The sequence below is a fragment of the Papilio machaon genome, chromosome 4 (genome assembly GCF_912999745.1).
Source record: "Papilio machaon chromosome 4, ilPapMach1.1, whole genome shotgun sequence".
Taxonomy (NCBI): Eukaryota; Metazoa; Arthropoda; class Insecta; order Lepidoptera; family Papilionidae; genus Papilio; species Papilio machaon.
The window spans coordinates 1572178-1596729 of NC_059989.1; the positions used below are offsets into that span (position 1 = coordinate 1572178).

At 35.2% G+C, this 24552-nt stretch overlaps 1 protein-coding gene across 1 annotated transcript in view; it reads left to right on the forward strand.

The window, feature by feature from the left end:
- The window catches only part of LOC106718512, a 281801-nt gene that overhangs the window by 250420 nt on the left and 6829 nt on the right, over positions 1 to 24552 (forward strand). The window contains exons 5-6 of the mRNA XM_014512606.2: positions 11436 to 11526; positions 22999 to 23166. Of these exons, the coding sequence (XP_014368092.2) occupies positions 11436 to 11526; positions 22999 to 23166 (259 nt within the window). The remainder of the gene's footprint in view (positions 1 to 11435; positions 11527 to 22998; positions 23167 to 24552) is intronic.

Sequence of the window (24552 nt, forward strand, 5' to 3'; positions counted from 1 at the left end):
AGAATGAAAGAAAGAAAGAAAGAAAGTTTTAACACAAAAAAGATTAAACCAAAAAACAATAACCTTATACTAACATAAAATTACACATAATTAATCTGGATATTAGGTTACCATTTATGGTTTTTTAGGGTAATCTTGTGATGCCCACACTTTTTTTTTTTTTTTTTTTTTTTTTAACGTGGGGAAATGCCTTACGTATACTTATCTTAATAGGGGTAAAGATAAGTTATGTCGGGCTTGCACCGACTAAAACCCCACGGTGGTCGCCCACAGCACTAACGAGGAGTCACGGGATCTACAAATAGGAACGCAACTGCGGCCCCCCAGCGCTTTGCTACGAAAGTAACCCTTCCCTAACAATCTTCTACCTCCTCGGAGCCCCTCTGTTGGTGCATAGTGCCCCTACGCTATGTACCGGAGACCCCAAGAGCCAATCATGCTATCAACAATCCCATCAACGCGGACCATTTCGAGGTCGTCTGCGACGTCCCCGGACGGGATTTGCCCTCTCTCGAGCTCTCTCAGTCGCCTCTTTTTTCTGCATAAAGGCTTCGCAAAAGGAGGCCACTGCTCTCCAAGCTGCAGTCCTGCTTAGCATTGCTGTAATAAGAGCAGGCAGAGACAGATCCGAACCAACATGTTGTTGTAAAACCCGCCGTTCTGGCTGCCAAGCCGAAGGCATAGCCTGTATCGTGGGCACCGATATTCATAAAGAAATACAACGTTCAGAACACAAAATAACAAAAACCCACATTCACGGCATTTTAGCATTTAACAATTATAAGTTACTCCAGTATACATTTGGAAAAAAAAAACATAATGAATGTAGTCAATAAAAAAGTTGCTTATCACATAAAATTATGTTCAGTGATACCAAAACACTTAAGTCTACATTATGTAGTAAATTACGAAGAAGTTTCCCGTCAAAATAACATATTGCAGTGGAAATAAACGTCTCACCTGACAAGTGGGGAGCGTTTTATACAATTTTGCTCATTCCCACACAGAAAATACGTATTACTGTTACACAGCTGTGGTTGAAAATGGACCTGGCATTTTTTTTTGTTTAAAATATTAATTTTTCACTTTCACGAAACTTGATGATTTTTTTAAAATAATTTGATCATTATTATAAAAAAGCAATGACGCTTTATATATGTACGTTTTGAACACTTCGTGATGATATATTATATAATGGGAATTGAATTCAATGAATAATTTGCAAAATTAGGCAACAGATTAAACTAATTAAATTGTTATGCTTTATGTAGTTATCTTTACAAATAAATACATTGAAATAATAAATAGTCATACCTCAATTTATACGAATATACCGTATCCATGTGCACAGTAAAATTCACACATCCGTGGCATTACGTTTGCACGTTATTGGAAGCAGTGATATATTATCAACCGGTGAGGTGGGGCTCAATGATCAGCACATGTGGAGACATCCTTTACTACACAAGGCAGGATGGATTATTATTATTATTGATAGAAATACCCCAACTATCAAACAAGTTTTCTTACTTGTTTAAATCATTTTTCTTTTAGAAAGTAAATGAGATAAAAAAAATTGACGAAATTTAATTAGTAGTTATTAAAAGTAATTTTAAACATTAATTTTTAAGTCGTATTTTGCGTTCTACGCCGTAGCTCCTACGGCTACGAAATGCGTAGCGTGCTACGTACATGAACTTAACCACGCAAAACATTGTCTTTAAAGTGAAGAGTGGTTTTAACCGCTAATTTTACAATGTGTTTTATTAAATTGAATATTTTTCAGTTGCTTACTATTTCTATTTCCCTGTAGGAAGGGAAAGATTTACGAGTTGATTTTTTAAAGAGCGATCCCGAACTCGAAGCTACTCGAGACAAGCGCCCGAACATTGTGTTGTAAGCTGGGCGAGCTATTGTAAGTCGAGCCTTTTGACCCCAATCCATTGTTGTTGAAGTTAAAAGGCTTCTATAGAAATGAGCGCGAAAAGTCTAAAGTTGCTTTGCGAGGTATGAAAACGTTATCCTGTCGGGGCTATATATCATAAAAGAACAATGACGTCACTACATTGACACAAAGCTTTTTAATGGATTGCGCGAGCTTTTATGTTGTTTTTGAAGGTAATGTAATTTATTCTCTGTTTAAAATGTTTTCTTCTTCAACTATTATTTTGTAATATTTGTAATATTTTCAACATCGTGGGAAACAGATAATAAAATTATCAATTCAAAAATTCTGTCACTAGAAAATTGATTTACTAAAATTCCAACCTGAATGTATCACTCGATATTAATACATCCTGTAAAAATTATTTTAAGGTTTCAGATCATTGAATACTTAAAACTCACCACATGTAGCCTTACAAAGTTAACAGACAGACGCTTGTGACGTATAGCCGATGATAGATGAAAGCCTGACGGGGCTTGCAGCGAGGGGGGAGGGATGTAATTTGCATAAATAACCCTTAATGGCCCCACCAGGCGCATTAACCGGAAGACTAAGACGTTAATCCAATCCTGGAGAATTGAGTGATGGGATTATAATTATTTGGTAGAATCAGCTACCAGTACGTTTAGAAACGTTGTAGTTCAGCAAAAACAAAGTAAAATTTTATTCACAGTATTTTTATTGCACAAGTATTGACTAATAAATATTATTGGGGAAGGGAGATACTTATTTTTTTAATAACCAACACATTATTCTATATAATGTGTATAGAGATTTAAAGCGCCTTAAATAAATATTACGTATTAAATACAGTCATGCTATTGATATGTAACGCTTTTTGCAAGAGAATTGTTAAAACAAATCACACTTCAAGTTTAAAACTTGCGAAATATTTCAAGAAATTGACGAATAACTCACACAGTTTAAGCCTCGAAGGCTGCGTTACTCTAATGAAAACAGTTACCCAGAAAAGGTTCATTTTGTCGAGACGAATGTGAACAAATTTCCTAAAGTAATACACATTCAACTAAGCGCTGTGACATCACACGTTCCTCTCATTACCGTGGAAAATCCTTCGAGAACTTTCTAACAAAGATGGCGGCGCCCTTGTTTTAATTCCCGCCAAATAACTCGTGGATTCAGCAATAAAACATATTAAGAAAACGACAGTACGTGCCCCAAAATTTAATAAGAAACGGTGTGCGATCATCTGGTACATTTGTGCGTACAATGCGTTAATTTTTGCTAAGGAATACTATGACGTAGTTTTTAACATGACGACTTAGACTTGGTGCCAAAATTCTGCTGAGTCTTTTTTTCCTGAATGTTATTACTTGGAAATTTTCTATCTATGTACTTGTCTAGTTTTTATTCGTCATATGACAATTATAACTAAGAAAAATGATGGTTAAATAACAAATATCTTTTTGCAACAGAACAGATGTTCTTCGTTCATTCGTTCTGCGAATACCATCACTTGAATTCGTTTCAAAGTGACATAATGATCAAAGTTCACGGCTCGAGAAATAACAATGAGGGAAGTACTAATGTTACCTGAAGACGGTTTAACTGCTAAAGTATTTGAAAAGATTACCAGAGGTCGTTTACCCCGACGATAACTGTGCTGTATTTATTTGCCTCCGACAAACTTCCGAATGTTTTTGATCTCACGACCTAATTTCAAACGAGTCACAGTTTTATTGTTTTATCAATACTTTATTGTCAGCAGAGAACGCGGTTTCACTATTCTCTTGAACAAATAATAAATGTTTCTGTTCCTTTTTCTTTCATAACTACTGAGATATTTCTAAAATTTCCGTGATAAGTAAAGTAGGAAGTAAAGAAAGGAGCTTTATTACAGCACTCTACAAAATCTGAAGATAGTTTTTAATACGAGAAACTATTTGTGAATAATCGTTATGACGTTATTCTATAAAATTAAATAATCAAAAATACTTTTCAAATGCTATAGTTCTAAAGTTAGTAACGAACTGCCCATATATCATGTGCAGGATTAATCCGAGCGTTTAACTCAATCGGAGCGCTTATGGAAATGATCTAAACGTAGTGCGCACTTGAATTTCCAGTGCACTACTGTAAATTAAACCGTTTAATTTATGTTCCCTAACTTTACATATGAAAACTTAGTCAAATTTCAAACTTGAATATAAATATGAGGTTAAAATAAATCGTGTTTTGTTATATACCAGAAAAAAAACTTCTTAATTTTTCCATAATATTCCCTCGCAATACACAAGCACTAAATGTTACCTCTAGCTTACAAAAATAATTTTCCTTTAAAAGATTATAATTATTAAATAAAAAAATTGTTTTTATACTTTTTTAATTCGCATTTGTGTCCCATTTTCGATATTATTTCGTTGAATACCATACTCATCAATAACGAATGTACTTACAGCGTAGTTTATCTCTGGATTAAGCCGACCGGTCGAACCTCGCACCTGGGACATTACCCACATCTGGTCGGTCGCAATATCGCCCACCGGTCGCCGATATCGCCCGCTATTAGCTATTAGCACGCTAATAGCGTAAATAGCCGACCGCTAACGTTATTTCAGCTAATTTATAGCATTTGTAACACTTGGAATCTACCGCCATATTATTATAAGGGTTTGATTTTCTTGCGTTAATCTTTCAATATCGTAGATATGAAGCGAAAAAATATATGAGCAACTAAAGTAGTCAATAAAAACTAGCCAGTATGTTACCAAATCTTCTAGAACACATTTTCCATTTTCATTTTCTTCATAATTAGTCAAACCTCTTTTAAAATATAACTTTTAACACTTATCTTTGACGCAAAACAACATTTTTTTTATTAATTCCACTGTAAGCTAACAAGTATACAAAGACACCTACAGTTTCAGAGAATGTATTAGGGAAGCTTCTAGAAAATAAATGTCTCGGATCATGTTAAAATGGGGACTTTGTACTACGTAGTCCTTTAGAATAAGGACTCTATATTCTGTAAGCTTTCATAGACATTAAGAAGTAAGTTATTAAACTTTCTACTCATTATCATCCCCTCAATGCCTTCCACACTCTATTCTACTCGATATTACGGAAAATAAGAAACTACTATAATTAATTAAAACATCTTTCAACTGATAATGTAACCGTAGAACTCTATTGTCCTGTCCAGTCTACAATACATATTGTAAGTTGGTTTGCTTAAATAAATGGAAGACATAATTATGTTCTCCTATTAATACAAGTTCCACTGCAGTGAAATCCTACGGTAAGAAGAGACTCTTAAATAAATGAAGTAGCAATCACTCAATAAATCGCCACACAGTGTCTGTATGTTTACACTGGCCATTGCTATTTTCTTTTCCATTAAAAGAAAAAAATTAAACACATTCAGTTCGTATTGAAACACTTTAACGGGCTTTAACGTCACATCAATTTCCTCGGGCGTGCGCAGAGTCAGCTAGTTGAAGTACATTTGAAAGCAAACGGAAATAGGGTAAGGTTTTACTTATAGCGGGTTCATAAGCTGCAGCGTTTTTCCCCACTCGAAGTAATAAATGAAACACAAAAATTATGTTTATCTTATTTTATATATAAACTAGCTGTAGCTCGCGACTCCGTCCACGCGGAATTGAAAAAATCAATAAGCCTATGAGTTCTTTCAGATTATGTTCTACGTCTGTGCCAAATTTCATCAAGATCCATTAAGCCGTTCTTGAGATTCCTTCAAACAAACATCCATCCATCGAAACATTCGCATGTATAATAGTATAATTAGTAAGATTGTAAAAATTGCATAATATTTGAAAAATATTTCCTTAACTCGTGAAATTATACTAGTATCCTTTTTTTCCTCTGGGTATTATTATGTATCTGAAACCTATACCAAGAGATTTATTAAAAAGAATATGTCACAGATAATATTATTTAAATGTAATATTTAAAAAGTAAAATAATAATATTAAAAAATTGTCTCTGGTCAAACAAATCATCCTTAAAATACCGCCACAACTGAAGCCCGCTAACAGTGGCACTCCATCAGCAAGCCTCTTGTTCGAGTGGCTCAGCGAATGGCCCGACTAAAAGCGTCCTCTATGTCAGAAAATGGATTTACACTTGTTTCAATGCAGTGTTTGCCACTTGCTATTGTATTGATGTTATTTACACGTCTATAATTATAATTAATTATTAAAATTTGTTTATTTAAAATCGCTTTTTAATTATAAATTATTGGCTACAATATATTTAAATTGGTTATGTATTTAACAAACTTAATAACATACACGAAAGTATCTAATAAAAAGTATATATTTTATATGCTATAGAAGAACGGAGCATCCTGACACAAGTATGTACTACTTAAAAGGATGCCTCAACTAATCTAATCTTTCTAATATTATAAATGCGAATGTTTAGATGGATGGAAGGTATCTCCGGAACGTCTGAACGGGTATTGATGAAATTTGGTGCTGTTGCAGAATATAGTCTGGAAGAACACATAGGCTACTTATTAAGTTTTTTAAATTCAGCGCAGACGGAGTCGCGGGCGAGACCTAGTATCTGTATAATTGTGTTCTGAAATAAACATTTATTATTATTAGTATTATCTAATATGCCAATTAAAAATGTGTAAGAAAATAGTTTTCCCTTATTGCTTTCTATATTAATATTTTTAAACGTTATTATTATCTCTCACTAGCTTTTACCCGCGACTCCGTCCGCGCGGGAAAAAAATAGAAAACGGGGTAAAAATTATCCTATGTCCGTTTCCTGGCTCTAAGCTACCTGCCAACCAATTTTCAGTCAAATCGATTCAGCCGTTCTTGAGTTATAAATGGTGTAACTAACACGAATTTCTTTTAAATATATAGATTAATAAAGTTTTTGAAATATTCAATTTTCTACGCATACATTCTTGTCTTATTTATGTAAATTTAGGATCTTGAACTAAACTTAACTAGTTACGTAACTAAAACATATAGTGTTGCAACTATTGCTTATAAGTGTACAGAAGGGACATGGGTGTGTGTACTCTACCTACGTAAACATCAAATTATTAACTCTATCTGAGCCCAGCATGCATCTTATGTAATCCGCGACCCTTGAACCTTATACCTTTTGTTATCAGAGACCCCTTAATTGGGTACTGGTAATGGTATTTGCTGATTTTACATCAGCATTTTCATATAAGAAAAAAATTGTATGTACATATTTTGTTTTTGTTTGTACAGTTTTTTTTTCCTTTTCTCTCACAATATAAAAAATCTATTTTACAAAACATTAATTTTTTTTCACCACTTTCACACGTATTTTCCCTTAAAATACCTCAGGTGTGTCGCGACCCACTTATCCAATGTATTAAAAATTTAGAGTCGCGAGTAGACACCCTTAGTTCTCACATCCGAGGGTTGTTGTGCCAAGGAACAGCCGTCTCGTAAATTATGCGAAGAAATGGGAATTGCTTTTTAAAAGATAAAGGCCTCACCTATCAGTTTGTTTTAAATAATTTGGCTTCTCCTTTTTGAAAAAAAAAACTCCATAAGCATTTTTATATATATTACATATATCTATAATATAATATATAATAACCTTACTCTTTAACTAACCACTAAATAAATGCGGCAGTATAAAAAATAAAGCAAAATAATCCGTCACCTAAAAAAAGCTTTTTAAAAAACAATCGGAGCGGACCCTCTTAAATCATTCAGTATTTAACCAGATGTTTAAGCCGGCATTAGCATAAACGACGAAATCATTTGCCATTATCCCCGACAGGCCAGCACTAACGCACTAGCTTGAAATTTAATACCGCATTGCGTTGTGTTAGCCGGTTTACGTTCCATCTACAACACGTTTAGGCTAATTTGTGGATTGAAATGGTCCATTTTAGAAGCAGTAAGCGGTACAATCGTTTTAGATCACGTGTGCTTAGTCTAAATTAAATGTACGTTGGTAAAATTAAATTTTAACTTGAATAAAATTAAGTATGTAATAATTTAAAGTAAATAGGTTAAGTAAATGTTTATTTAACGCGCCATAGTAAAAATAAATATCAATTACTCTGTACTTGATCTCTGACATCTTTGCAATAAAAAGAAAATAAAATTTAAGCAAAAAGTATATCCTAACCCTAACCACCAAGCAAGTATAAGCAATAACAAAAAAATTTAATTATCGTCTCGTTAATTATTCCGTTATATAAATTACTTTTCTATTTCATAGATTAAGATATCTTAATCTTTGTTATCGTCGTTAAACGATGAATAACCACGCCCACAGACCATAGATTAGACGACCGTCAAATGCAGTGGGCACAGGTTTTAATAGATGAGATTTATGGTCGTTCATCTGGCCCGAAGGTCGGCTATGAGGTGATTTGTCGCGATGGCGGTAACGCTGTGGCCGCCATGTTGAATTGTGTTACCAGCTATCAATTATGCTTTGTTTAATTGCCTGGCAACACAATGGAGAAAACACATCACATATTTAAATTATATTTTTTTTTCTATATAAATTAAATTATTTAGCATACGGTCATATGTATATCCTAAAATTGAAAAGCTCACAAGCCTTTTTAATAAAAATAATTAAGACAGACGCTATATTCACAAATTAAAAACCACCCAATCAGATCGCAAATAAATTAGTCAACAAAGACTACCGAACCATCACAGAACTTCGTCAAACTACTCGGACAGTCAAACAGTCCGGTCGATACATTTCCGTGACTGAAGGCAGTAAAACGATGTTACTACAAAAAACCACCGTCCGTACAAAAAAAGTTAACATTAAATTATACTGTAATAAACGCCGCAAGGGCTATCGACCCTCATAACAAAAAAAATATTCTCCTAGATTTTACACGTGGGAAATTTGCGAGGAAGGTTCCCAGACTGAATTATGGAGGCCCTTAGGTGTATGATTAAAAATATTTTCCGCCAATAAATCCTTAAAGTATAAGCTATAGACTGATAAATTAATTTAATAAACGCGATCCGTCGATTACCGAATGTCTAATTAAAATCCTATTTCTACGTTTTCTATAAAATTGTAATAGAAAGCTCACTTCATATAATTGTAATTTTCTCTTCAAATGTTTAATAAAATAAATCTAACGAAATACAAATTTGAAAGAAAACTTTAACGTATTTTACTTTCAAATCGAGAAAAGAATATTATTACAATTCTAATTTTTAAACACGATCGGAGACCGTATCGACGCCATATTGAAAAAAAACAAATTGCGTCCATAGACTTTGAAATTCTTATTCGGAGTTATTGAAAAAGTTCATTCATTCGTTCACAAGCTCATTGGAATGAATTTTGCGATTAGGTTATCTGAAATTGACATTCTTAAAGGATTTTTATATTCATAACACTTACTAAATTGCTAAGGAATGTATTTATTTAAAGATTTATACGTCCAATACTTAATATAATTTTTAAAGGAATATCTTACCGTGGGCTTAAAACATATTGTTGTCTCAGTGTTGCCAAAGACAATGACAGGGATGACGATATGTTTTACAGAGGAATTAGGGCATACAGAGGTTTTGGTCTCAAACACTAACAGTTAGTAATTCTATTGTAAAGTAATAACAATAATACTAATTGCGTTCGCTCATTAGTTAAATTTAAAAAGTCCGCACCTTAAAATTCTTTCTGGCCATAATCAAGTCAATAACATTTTCTTTAATACTGTAATCTGAACTTTCAACGGTGTATTAATAATTAAGGAGGGTGGAATCATCACGGGCGTGGAGTTTTCTACCGTAGAATTATCTTTTAAGCCGACAGAGCGGGACTCCCCGCTTTGTGGTTTAAAGTAAAACGGGGATTTACTAAATTAAGAAATGAGCCATAGACATTTATAATGTTTTGTTTTATGATGTAAACAAATATTATTAAATACTTTATTATTCATCATATTTCAAAGTAAAGAGTAGGATCTAATTTTAAGTCTCTTGGTTAGTAAGCCTTTATTAATTTTATTAACAACTAGCAGTCGCCCTCGACTCCGTCCGCGCGTAATTTAAAAAAAAGACTATTAGTAGCCTATGTGTTCTTTCAAAGTATGTTCTGTATCCAAGCCAAATTTCATCAAGATCCGTTGAGGTGTTATGTTCACCCCCATTCAAACAAACATCCATCCATCCATCTAAACATTCGCATTTATAATATTAGTAAGATTAGTAACATATATCATAAAGGAACTATGATAATGTCACAAATGTTGTGCTAAAATTAAATTTAAAAAGATACAATAAATAAAATTATAGCTCATAATACTACCTAACGGGTACCAACATGAAGATTTAGTAGGTCTGTAAACTACATCGTTCTCATTCCGCCTATATTAACACTTCAAAGCTATCAACAGTGTACAACAAACACGTCAACTGAAGTAAGATTGACACGTCAGACTTTGTTACAGCGGTAGCGCCGACAGATGGCAGTCACTAATGATGTGTGAAGTATGGATGACATTCTTTATATTTCGAAAACTCTTGATACTTGATCACTGTTAAACTCCGTCATTAACTGCTCACTAAGAATGACCTTTAGTGTAATGTATATGTGTAATTTATCATAAACGATATTTCTTTGACCGGCAAAGCATCTGCGGTTCCTCTGTTATTTCGGATGTCCATGGGCGTCGAATTAAACATTAGACGATCCCCTGCTCGATATGCCCTTTCTCCTATAAAAAAAAAACAAAACACTAAAGCGACCACATACGAATTTAATTTTTTTTAAATTAATTAATACATTAGTATACTAGGAACAAGGAAGCATGACTAGCTGGAACAAACGTTTGCGATCAGTGGGGGCGGATATAATGTGATACAAAACGCTCAGCCTCACATGGTCCAAGACCAAGCGTAAATCCCAGTATAAAGCGAGAGGACTGAGGACGCCCTCTGCCCCATTAGGTTAATTAGAACGATATGTCAAGTCAATACATTATTATACGCATATTTTTTGGAGCATTTCTAAACTGTTAGAACTGAGATATAATTTAAAGAATATCTGCATGCATACGTTTTCATTTAATCTGTATTCTTCTGAGATAATCTTTATCTTCTTTTTTAATTTCCTCCTCAATTGAAAGGATACTTTTTTTATAAGCACAATAAGCCCCGTGAAGCAACAAAAGGCGCAATGATCTTCCGAGTGTACTTCATTACAGAGAAGGATCAAAATGGCGGCGGCCGAATCCGCGCCGAATAATCCCAGCAAACAGATTTGCATATTTTATGTCGCGATGAAAAGACTGCGTTTAGTAACTGCTGGAAATTTTAACACACAAAAGTACAATGGCATAAAGCTAAGTTTTAATTTCGTCCAAAAAAAGAATTATCACTAACTGTTAACTAAGTTTGTAAAAATTATTTTCTAATCCGTCAGGATACGATTCGGTTCCGTCGTAGAAATGGTCTTTTGTCTTCATATATTTTCTTGTAGGCATAGCCTTAATTTTCTTTACTCCTTGTTACAGAATGGAGGAGACAGTCCGATCTCTGCTTCAATACAAGAGCCGCGTGGAAATACTGAAGCAAGAGAAAGCCTCTTTATCATCAGCTCTTGAGGTCAGTTCTACATTAATCATTACTTTCATGCACACTATTTGCTTACTATAAGTTAGTTTAATACATTTTCACAAGCATTAATCTCTTTTTAACCGCCTCCGAAAAAAACACTCAATTCATCTTTATGTCTTTTATATTATAAATTAATTCAAATTCTTTAGCTTATCTTAAATTCTAAAACCCTTTACGGTTGATCTTATTTTTTAAAAGGTATATTTTAAGATACGATTTTAATTATTAAAGATAGAGTAGAAACGTTACTTATTTCGTTTTAGCTGATAGCTTTTGGATATAGGATAGTACTCTAAACCGTAGTAGGGTCCCCAACTTGTCTGCCCGTTTGGTGACATTAAAGAGCATTTATCGTGGCAGAGGGAGACAGGCGATCATTTTTGGATTATAACTGCCCCTGCAGATAGAGGAATTAATTTGCGAAAGTACCGATCACGAACCAACATAGTTAGACCTCCCGAACTCCTAAGAGCAGCCCCGTGTTCTTCCTATTTTGCTGAACTGTTTGGACCATGAAAGGATCTTTTTGATCTGGTTTGTCCGTAACTGGACGTTCTTTGAAGGATTATGAACGACGGCGTGTGTTTGAAAGGGGGTGCGATGTTTTTGCGTAATGGTTCGGTCATTTTCTTATTACGAAGTGGTGCTTAAGTGCGCTGTATGGTGGGAGAAAAGCCGATTAGAAGCCCGCGTATCTACGATACGCGTTTATATAGAGCTGGGCTAGAATAAGGGGAAACGTATTTCTTACAATTTGGTTCAAAAAATGCTTAATATAAATCGTACATCTTGATTTAAAACTAATTTGTCCCAAATAAAATAAAAATTGGTTACAAATACACAACAAACCTTGAAATATGCGACCGACAATGCAAAAATTCTTAGAGCTGATATTAAAAATAAGGACATCTACACAATAGGAGGTAGGCAGGTATCATTCAGCGGTGACGGGAAATGGAAAAATCAAAATTCACGTTCGCGTTCACCATTCAAATTTGTAGATAACGTTGACGTTGATATGAGGGGAACGAACAAAGAAGCAGCAGCCAATTGAAACGAAAATACCTGCATATCAGTTAGATTTCACTTATAGCAACTGAGAGATGTGATAAATATCTGGCCAGTTATAAAAATAATGAACAAATACGACACTACTATACCAATTTTTTAATAAGCTTGAAATAAAAAAAAAACACTCACAACTTTATTAGAGGTATAGGTAGAGGTTAGTAGATAATAATTATCCGCGTTTTATTTATTGCTACGTCTTTCTACAATCAGTGCCAAGACCAGTTTCCATTCTTTCATTTATTTTTATATTATTAAAATAAATCAATTCATCTCCATTTCTAGTACCTGCTTTCAGACTATATTAGTTTAAATCATATATTAGAAGCAGTGAGGGGACGTAAGCGTTGCTATTTTAGTAGGTCTAGTGTTGTGCCGATACACCGGCACAGTGTCGGTTTTATTCTTAACGTTACATAGTCTGAATGTTCGTATAAACAATAAAAAGGATACGCAATACGAAAACATCTCTTGAATTCAAAGGAGTTATCTAATATCACTGCGCTGCACGTTAGGGAGCGGAAGAAATACGTCAGTTTAATGAAATATTTTAAATATTTGTACTCGATTCTTGCTTTGGAAAATCCCTACAAAAACCAAGAACAAAGACCTCTGCGATTGGCAACATTATTAATAGGTATTACGTACTGTATGAATCATTTTACATTGGTCGAAATTATGAAACTGGAGGGTCCACGATGAATTTTTAATTCAGCAGCTTAGTGAATATTTGGGAACAATTTGCAACTTAATATTGCACGGCCGGAGCGAAGGCCCCTTGGAACTTTTTACGGGGTGTTTGAAGAGGGAAATCCTTTTGTTTGGTCGGAAATTTTATATATAACGGCCGGGGTGGCTCGCTATCAGAATTATTATTGATTGAGATCACTTGTGGGCGGCTATGGGTAATATCGGATTCAAGGAATACACTGCTTATCACTTCTCAACTCGTTATAATTGATTCACAGGCTCATGTACAACGAACAATGCTTTAGCTACGAACCATATTTCCAGAATGACTAATGTCAGACGCGCATCGTACAAGAAGTCTCTTCGAACACAGCTCGTGTTCTAATTTCGATTTATTAAAGTTGATTTCTTCTTCTGATTGCGACACGGCCGTCCTGCGAACACCCGTCCTCGGGTGATGTTAGATTGCAAACACCGGTCTCAGTGTGCTCTTAGCATGTGAACATTAACTCAAGGAAATATTTTGTTACGCTCGGCCACTCCTGGCCCAACTTCTGTTATCTAACGGGACACCGCCGTAAAAATCAACTTAAATACTCTACAACGTTAGTTACTCCCAATCTCCCAGAAACCCACCGAGTAAGATCTCTAACGCCACGGCCTCTCGACCGAATTTCACTCAACGGCTCTCTAGCCGAATCTTTCACCACGGCTCTCCCGCCGAATCTCTCCACGGCTCTCCGGCCGACCAAACACGTGTGTTACCGTGATATCACACCACGGATCTGTACAAATGGATAGGCTATTTGCTTGGAAATGATAGCTTTTGCTTAGTTCTGCCCTAAAAGCGCATGTTCACGGTAGTAACAGTTAATTCTATTTCTATTATTAGTTTGAATCATCACCACCGCTACCAACCAACAATACAGTCAACGCCAAAATAACGAAAATCAAAAATCAAATACACAAAACATCACATCTTCAGCCTGTCCATTTATAGAGGTCAGTGCATCACACACACTGCGGTCCTCCAGACCTCGATCTCTGCCCGTCACCCTGTGACGTTACAGTTCCACATCACGGTCCTCGAGACCTCTGCCCGTCACCCTGTGATGTGACAGCTCCACACCATGGTCCTTGAGACCCCTGCCTGTCACCCTGTGACATGACAGTCACACAAACCGGTCCTCCTGACCCCGACCTCCGCCAGAGTAGAACGCGCACCGCTCACCCACGGACTACTTGAGCTGCCCCAAGAGATACCGATTTCCACAGGGCTACGGTTACGACGTAATAACTACTGGTACGGTCGAACACAATACGGCCGATAGAGATCTTTACCCGAGTTTCTGTTACAAATTAGCTTTACTAAATATCACCAAATTCATTATCAACTCGACTTATCTTGCATCAAGCTTTGCAATCCTGCAAACGTCGCTGGTATCCACCAACCGCTGCCACGCAGACGCTGCTGCAGTGGCTTAAACCCGCCAGTCTCGGCCATACTGACATTAGCACGTCCCCGTGCTATCCTCATAACAGACTTCCTTCATATTGTACATCTGCAAAAACAAAACGAAACCGCAGAGATTACTGTGTCACACCGCTCGTCTTATTCTGACATCATACGCATCATTACGATTTACGAATAGTTAATAATCATATCAATTAACTGTAAGAATGTTTGACCTTAAGGACATTAATATCTCCAATACAAAATTCTCTCCGTTACTAACTCATGGCAACATGGCTCAAACAATCAAACCATCTGCACCAAATGTCATTTCGTACGATAACGTCGACAACATCATTTCAAAGATTTACTTCTTAAATTTAGTAGAAGTCAAACTTCCTTATTCACAATTTACATATTTTAAAGTTTTGACGTTAAGTAAAGGAAAAATAATCGGTAAAGAAACAACAATAAAATTCGTAATGAAAACATCCTGTCATTACATGCCATATTTTCATTCAGTTAGTACCAAACTCTAAGTCCTTTTTTTTTTCTTAGCAAGCATAGCTCCTAGGCACCAGATTCAAATTCTCGTAAGCGTATTTATGATTACGTTAAAACCCAAAGATTCAATATCAATGCCAACCCGTTTTTATCGATTTTACTGAACTGTACTCGTTAATTCTAACATCTTTGCGACACCCACATTAAGTCCTAGACACAAAACCGTTTCAACTAGTTAATGTCAACAAACCATTTATTTACTTGCACTATTACAACTTAAGACCGAAGGCCTAATCCGCTAAGGGAAAGCCATAAACAAAAAAATGAATTTAATTGAACTTAAGACCGAGAAGAGTTTACTATCTGTTAAATCTAATCACGTCTAAACACATTTTCGCTTTTAAGAAACAGCTACACGATTTAATTCATTTCTGTTTAAATAATTTTCATTAAAACTGTCAGGTTATGTCAGTTGACATTCAAAGAAATCGCTATATTTTTAAATTTTGACAATCAGTTTTATTTTTCTGAAACGTCAATCATTGAAAACAACATCCTTTAATTACAAAATTGACATGACATTATTGATTAATGAGAAATAAAAATCCCAAAATGTAAAATAACCGACTCACTAAATAACTCCGAACATAACTGCATTGCACAAATAACCGAAATACTAATTGAACTATTATTTTGGTGCCACACATTAAACCAATAGTTTTAAATTATCGAATTTTACTAGAATACGTCACGACTAGTGCCCAATAGCATACCAGCTAAAACACATAAAATAGTACAGAAACGAGCTCACCGGATGATTAAGTTGAAACCAACTACTGTTGATATGAAAGAACACACATTCACGCAGAATGTATTCAAAGCATTCAATAGGTTGCACGACCCAACTGCTTTTGGAAGACCTCTAGACCCCTTGCGTCTACCTTGCTCTTCAAGCCTTCTTTCCAATTTCAATTCGTTTCATTCTGTTCTAGAATATCGTTTCTTAATTGTTGATGATCATTTTGGACTTCCGTATTAACCCGCATTGAATTATTTTGAGACTTGTACTCAAGGATTGGTTTGAGGTGTTATTTTGGATATCGGGCACCGCTGCTCCAAATAATGATTCAAAGCCCATGCTGAACCAATGTCTGAGGTAGCTTGTTATTATTCATGTAGCAATACATTTTTACGTAATCATTCTGCAATATCAACTTCATATTTTTTTCAATTATTTTCTTTTGACATTTGGTTTCTCGAAGCATAATGTCATGGATCCACGCATGCGCGTTGGATTTTTCTTTCTTTCCTCGTAATTTATCTTCGAAATAGTTTTCTTCAAATTATTGTGTGCCATAGGATTCCCAAATTATGTTAGCGGCTCACTTGTATCGATATGCGTATACCTCGTACTGCTACGTAGCGACTCACGCATACTTCGTTTGCGTATTTAGTTGCTGAAACCTCTAGATCGTACACAAAATCAAATAAATTTATCATAATCTTCCACATCAACGTTTCTTATTTACGTTCTACCAAATTAATTGCGTAGTCGGAATAATTTTCCTTAATGACGGACGGAAACGTCATGTTATTTCTTTTCTTTTCTCAATGTCATATTTCACGGAGAATTTTACAAATACCAACTGAAAAAAATTGCGCTCATCTCCATTTTCTCAATTACGACTTGAACCGATATGGATCCCACTTCTGATAACGGCCGGGGTGGCTCGCTATCAGAATTATTATTGATTGAGATCACTTGTGGGCGGCTATGGGTAATATCGGATTCAAGGAATACACTGCTTATCACTTCTCAACTCGTTATAATTGATTCACAGGCTCATGTACAACGAACAATGCTTTAGCTACGAACCATATTTCCAGAATGACTAATGTCAGACGCGCATCGTACAAGAAGTCTCTTCGAACACAGCTCGTGTTCTAATTTCGATTTATTAAAGTTGATTTCTTCTTCTGATTGCGACATATACATTTTGATAAAAGTCTTCTTTTATACTTGAAATTTACGTCATCCTCATTTTAGTATCTTTGAAAGTTTTTATTTGAAAACTTTTAATTATATACATAAATAAACAATATTACACCAAGAAAAAACATTATCATTCTACCAATTGATAATAAGAACATAACATGAATGCTAGAAACATGTAAAATATCAATTATTTCCCAAAATATAAACTACCAAAACCTTTAAATAGCTGAATTTAAAATATTTAGTATATGCTGAAATATTTTATATAACACACTGTATTTTTCACGACAGTTATTTTAACATATAATAACATACATATACACAAAACTTCAACCCTACAGTCCGCATTAACTCACGAACCCTTCGGAAGTGATCACAGCACGACTGCAAAACGAGAGGTACAGAGACAGTAATAAAGCCAGTACAAATGGCAACAATTATTCCGCAACATTGCACACTGTTTCGACCAATACAAACACTGAAATCAGTAAATTAGTGACTTTCACTTTTAATTTGAGTAGTTAAATATTTGATGAATTAAGTGGATTGTACTGTGTGAATCTGTTACTGATGTTATGTGTAAACCTCGGAATTTACACAATACATACTGTAGATATATTATGTAAAATTTTCAAAACTAATAACATTTAGATGATAATCATTTCATTAAAATAAACAATTAATAGACAGCAAAACTTAAAACAAGCATACCTAATGAATGAACTTGTCTTTAGCTCTGGTAATCAATAATCTAAACGAAACTCGATTCAATAATCTATGATCAATTCAATTATCTATGACCTTTGTAAAAGATGGCGAGTCGTAATTAAAATTTCGAACAAGTAACAGCATTTTCTTTTCTCAAGATCCAACATAAACACATCCAACCAACACTTATGTTAAACATTAGTGAAAATATCACTAAGTAGTTCTCAACAAAAGCTCTCAGGTTTTAATACAAAGAATGTGTCATTCTCATTTTTATATTATACAATACCCTATAGGCCGTTGGTCCACAACATAGCGATGTAAGGATATTAGAATGACGGGAAGCGGGAAATCGGCTATGCACAATGGCTGGGGTTTCCCGGTTTAAAAGCACCCCGCAACCCTGCACTCCTCCACCCCTGTACCTCTAAACAATAATTCAGCTTCACCCTTCCGAAGTGCAAGGGCGCAGTAACTTAGGGCAGCGCACGTAGTAACGGTCAGTTACTTATCGATATTCAAAAATTTCCGTAAAATTATTTTCGTATAAAGAGTTTGTTTTCAAAATGTAATTTTATTCTTGGATTATTACAATCTTTAGATTTGATAATGTACCCATAAAAGAAAATCCATATTTATTTATTAGACATGACATCTTAACGCGTAGACTAACTATAAAAATTTTAAACAACTAAATCTAAACTACAACATCCCTTATCATATCGTTACACTGAAGAGAAGTGTCTGATCAAGTACTAGTAAAAAAAATTGAAAAATTTTATCGTTACATTTTTCCGGTCGTGGGCACATCACTAGCACACGGTCACGGCAGGGGTGCATAGTCCGGGCGTCCGGCGGCCGCGCCGCGGCGCCGCACATTTACACTTGCACTCTAATTATGTTTACCCGTTATTTGGTTATGTTATTTGTAAATACAAGCTTGAAGATTACGCCCGAATGTTTTACGTGGCTTACGGTAAAAATTGAATCTGTTTTATTGCGTATACTAACTAATATAATAATTCTCCCTCACTACACCATGACGACTTGAAATAATTTATATAGGCTGTATAGAGGCTGACTTCGACGGAAAATCGATGCATATTAAAACTGCTTACCAAGTGTCGCGTCTCGTTTTACATTTTATTGCTCACTCTAAAGCTAATAAATATAGTACTTTTAATTTATTCTAATAAATTAAAAATAGCATTAATTAGAAAAATAAACTTTATAATTTAAACGTACCAAACCACTACGATATTTTGTATGAAAATGAAATGCTGATATTTTACGCGTTGAAGTCTTCTTAAAAAAAAAATCAATTTAAACAGTACAGTACAACGTAGAAGCACTTTAGATTTTACTATCGCAATTTATTAGTAACAATGCTACCTCAACTCTTGCTGCAAATTTTATTCGAAGCAAGTTAATATAACTGGTAGTCATAGTTGTCGGAATTGAAGTGTAAGTGGGAACTCTGCAACAGAGCCGCGAAGTCGTCACATAATTGAGTTGGTGCCACGGCGGCTGATGGCAATGCTAACGAAACCAATTAGTACGTGTACATTGTTATACGACACGACTAATTATAATATTTGTTATAAATAATATATCTCTTCTCGGTTCAACACATCGTATAGACAAAATAGTTTTTCAAATTTCGTGGTGTTCAGTATCAGCAAAAGCATATCTATTGGTGTATGTAGATAAAGATTACCAAAGTCAAATTAACTGCACGAGATAGATATTACTGTTTATAAACCTTTGATATTATTTAGTTTCTTTCACAGGAATCTTAAATTTCGTTACTTAAGTTACCTTCAAGACGCGAGCGTATCACTATCTCAAAGGCCGGCAACGCATCTGCGATTCCTCTGGTATTGCAGAGGTCCATGGGCGTCGATGAACACCTTGGTGTTCCCGCTGCTCGTTTGCCCCCTTCTCTTATAAAAAAAAAGTTACGTAACTGAGATTTCAGTGTATCCTCTAATTCCTACTATCTCAAAATACTTGTAGCTAAGTGTAAGTAATATAATTTGTATAAATCAATAAGTTTTTAACAATGGAAACACGACATTTACAACGTAGTTGGCCAACGCTGGCTTAGTCTCGATTGGGTTAGAGATAATGCGCTCGCTGAAGCATAAACTTCCACCTCGACAAATATTACATGCGAAGAGATACGTAGTTTTCAAACTGAATTACATAAGTAGTGTAAATTACAAGTAAATTGAGACATAAATCCCGTGACGTCACCTATACAAGTTTCAAAAGATTAACCAAAGAAGCAGTTATTCCATTTTTTATTATATTTATTCTAAGAAATTTAAAAATATGCGCGTGCAAGTATGATTATAAACATTCATTCATGTCCACGTTTTGTCCACAACGTATAGACAAATTTAGAACGTATACATCGGTATATACCAGACACGCATGACCGGCCAAAGGTAATGTGTACACTGTTGGCCATGATTAATAGCACAACAGTCGCGCGGTTTAATTCCGCTTATTGTCGTAAATGTAATCAGTTCGCTGAAAAGCGCCCTCTAACACTCCACGCGAGAAACAAAGCGGGCTCGGTAAGACACATCGGTTTGGCGGTTTGGATTTTAGTATAATTAATCTTATGATAGTACAAATTTTGCTGTGATATCTAATTGTTTTACGAACTTTTGGTGTATGGTAACAATAGCTTTTATCCACATTAGATAAAGTTATCTCACGTTTTGTATAACGTTGTAAATTAATTAAATGTTTAGAATGTTGTTGTAATATAAACAAAACAAAAGCAGCAAGCAATAATTAATCAGTGACAATTAATTGCTACTTTTAACTGCAACATAGTAGACAGTATATTTGTACATTTAATGTCTACATACTTAATTTTAAGTAAAACCTAAAGTAAACCGTAATATGCCGTGCGCAGACCAGACAGGTAGAGAATCATGGGGTGCAGTGGGGATCGTGGGGGGCACGAGGGTCGCGCGGGAGGTTACGGAGCGGGAAAGTGACGTTTGATAAATCGACAGCAACAGTTCAGGGTCGTGATTTATATGAAAACTTACCGCCCGGTAACAACGGCGCGCTGAAAATGCTAATCGCGTGCATTTACTGACGGAATACTAGGGGTTCATGAGCCTAATGATACTAAATATAAGTTAAAAGCGAAGCTATAAGATAAATTCAAGGTATCTTAATGTACTTATTCAGTAATAAGAAAATGTCTTTAGGCTCAAATCATCATTTCTATTCTATTACTAAAGGGTTAATATTATTTTATACCTTTTTTCACTTGAATCGTATTAAAAGTAGTAAGGATAATTTAATTCTGATGTAACTAACTATTTAACATCTGCACTGATTTGACACTATTAAGTTTGTAGTTAAGTGTACAACGACGCGTTGTGGTTGTTTTATGAAAACAATTTTACTTTAAATTTTTCATATCTATAATTGAAAACATTTGAGATTGATTGGTTTCTATTAAATCTCGGAAGCCATTCATTTGGATTGAAAATAAATCAAGATGAATGTAGAGTTTTGTTCATTCGAATAAACCTGATTCGAGGGAGTTTATTTCACAGTGTCGTTTGATGAAGAATCGATCCTGCTAAGACTTAATTACCTTCCGTAGAAACATCTGCGTCTACGACGAATGGATTTCAATTAAACAGCAAACCTTTACATGAAGACGTATTAATACGTTGCTTAGAAACCGCGTTTCTTAATTATAAATTTCCATTTAAAACTCAGTTTCAATTAACTACTATTGAACTTCGCATTTATAATATTAGTATGAAGTATGATTCCTTTTCGTGTTGTTTATGCATAAAAAAGTCTATACAGATAATAAAAGGAAAGCTACCAAAATGTACATTCATTGATCGATCATAACCTTTGATAACCAATCGCAACTTTGACATTAGCCGTCAGACTTGACAGCTGTCATTTGAAATGTTTACATGCAAAGTATTGCAATATGATGTTATATATAAATATAATAAGTGAATGAATAATATTATTGTTAAAGACGTAACATTTCCACGGTATCCTTAATACAATCTACACCATAGTACGCATTGTTACCTACGTGTTTGTCGCTAGGTGAGTATTCTAGCTTCACCTCTCTCTTTCAGGTTTATAAAAGTGAAATTAGCGGTCGGAACTCAACACGGTGCCCACCCGACACTTTTAAGCCGTTACTGGTCATGCAAACCCCCTAAAATTGCACAGCGGTAAAAGCGATGTCGAAATTAAATGCACGTAACCTCACCCATTGAAACATCACCCCTCGGGCGTCGTATCAACCGCGTGTTGTTGCAGACAGACAGACGTACAAACAGATTCATGGTCTTTGTGTCTCGCCCCCTATTTGATGACTAATGAAAAGCGACTACCGCAAAATACAATATGCGATACTTTCGTACCTTATGTTCGAAGAAATAAGGTTTAAATTTGATTATTATTGCCGCAATAGTAAAATTGTTTTTATGAACACCTGTCCGGTATCATAAGAGCTCCGACCGTGAACGCCATAGTCATAGTTCGAGACTTCTTTTCAGGTGTAAAAAGAAGTGTAGCGGCTCAATTTGTGGTGGTCGTTAATTTTAGTATTAACAATGGGAGGTCGCTTAATTAAGAGTGCGAATGATAGGCGCTTTTTAAGTTATTTTTAAAGGCATGAAAGCCGCAACGATAGCAATAAATGCGTCATGCTGATGGATGATTGGAGGAGAACATTGTCTTCAATGACATTTCACTCTGAAGACTCTTTTCATTGACAGAGAATACTTTAAGGCTTTTAGAATTGACAATGGAACACTTTCCTTTAGAGCGATACGTTTAGAAAATTTTAATTTCAATCCCAACCATTAATCATTACTCCAATATTACTAAACTATTCCTCAAATCATTTCACCACCAATCAAGATAAATAAATAATTAAAGCATCAAAAAGCCGATTGCCATAAACTTCAATCCGTTGCTTCTGTCTTTGGTATCTTCGTCGGGGTGTTGACGTAGTTGATGGGGATTGCAGACATCGGCGGCGCAGTACCAGGGACAGGTGGCAGCACTGAGCGCAGAGAACGAGCGTCTGCGGCGCCAGCTGAGCGCACTGGCCGCGCCGGAGCCCGCGTTCGGCGAACACGAGCGCCGGCTGGACGATGTCGCTCAGCAAGTTGTACGAGCGCTCCTCTCACAAAAGGTGAAAGTTTGCATGTTTGTGAGTTGACTTGAACTAAATCAACTAAAAATAGTACATCTAGATCCAGAACGTGCTAAGTAGGAAGTTAAATACATGATTATGGCAAAGATGGATTAGCTGTGGAGTAATAATTTATCTAGGAATTACTTTAAAGTTACTTCATTTTTTTCTTGCTACGAAGTATTTACTATAAAACCAAAACACCTATAGCTTTAAAACCATAACGATCAGCTAAGGACATAGACAAAACAACGACACCTATCATCATTATTTATGTTACAAAGCCAGTCGAGTGCCATCAGAATTAGTCTATTTGTCCAAAAAACGTTTAGCATCGGAATCTCTTAATCCAGCGGAAGCATTAAGATGCCTCGGAAATTGTTTTCTCATAATTATGGCACATATTCTCGCGGCCGTGGATTACGCTCTGCTCCTTTCGCACATAAATCGTACGAAATGGGACAATTCGCCCTCAGCCACCACCGTAATAATTTCACAGGAGCCCTTGCCCACTATAATCTTGGCATAATCTGGCCGATAATGCGACCGTTTGCGTTTAAATCTGTTTCGAGATCGTCCAAGTTTAAGACCGATTTTGGCGCCAACTTTAAAAACAAAGATGGCGACGTGTGCGAATGACAGAAGTTTCTTTTTATTGCTGCATTGGTACTTTTCTGTGTTTTAAATCTATAAATTGTGAATTTATATGTAAATTTTCGGAACTTTTGAATATTTAATAGACCTCTACCACTATTCTAGATACTCTTACACCTTTAAGTATTGATATAATGAAAATTAATTATTGACAATTGTAATTACAATACATTTTGTATTCCCTCCAATTTCTCTTAAGAGGGCTACCTCATTTCACACCCACTCGAGCTTATAAACTGTAAAGGTGGGTATACACTAGAGCATTTACTAGTAACAAAACAACAAGCCGCTCTATATGTTCTAGTGTATCACACTTTCACGAACCAGACCTGCTTTGGAAACTATGCTTTTACCTATAATATACCATTCGTAAGAACGTTACATTACATAGAAATGCTTGAGATAATGCTCTAGTGTATATTCACCTTAAGAGAAATTATTCATAAACCAATATTAATCTTGCGGTACTCTATCATCGTCTGAAGCCCTTCTGTCGGTAATTACTGCTTCCGATAATTCGACGTATAGGCTCACGTGTCACGATATATTCAAAATTATAAAGCGAGTATTCGAGGGGTAAAACGTCTATCAAATTTGTTATATGAAGACATTAGTGAGAACATGATTAGTGTTTAGTTAAGTTTGCGAACTGACGCTGACTGACGTCAAAGGTTAAGTCTAATAACCATTAGTGTAGATTTATTATAAGAAGTAACTAAGCGTGTGTTTAAG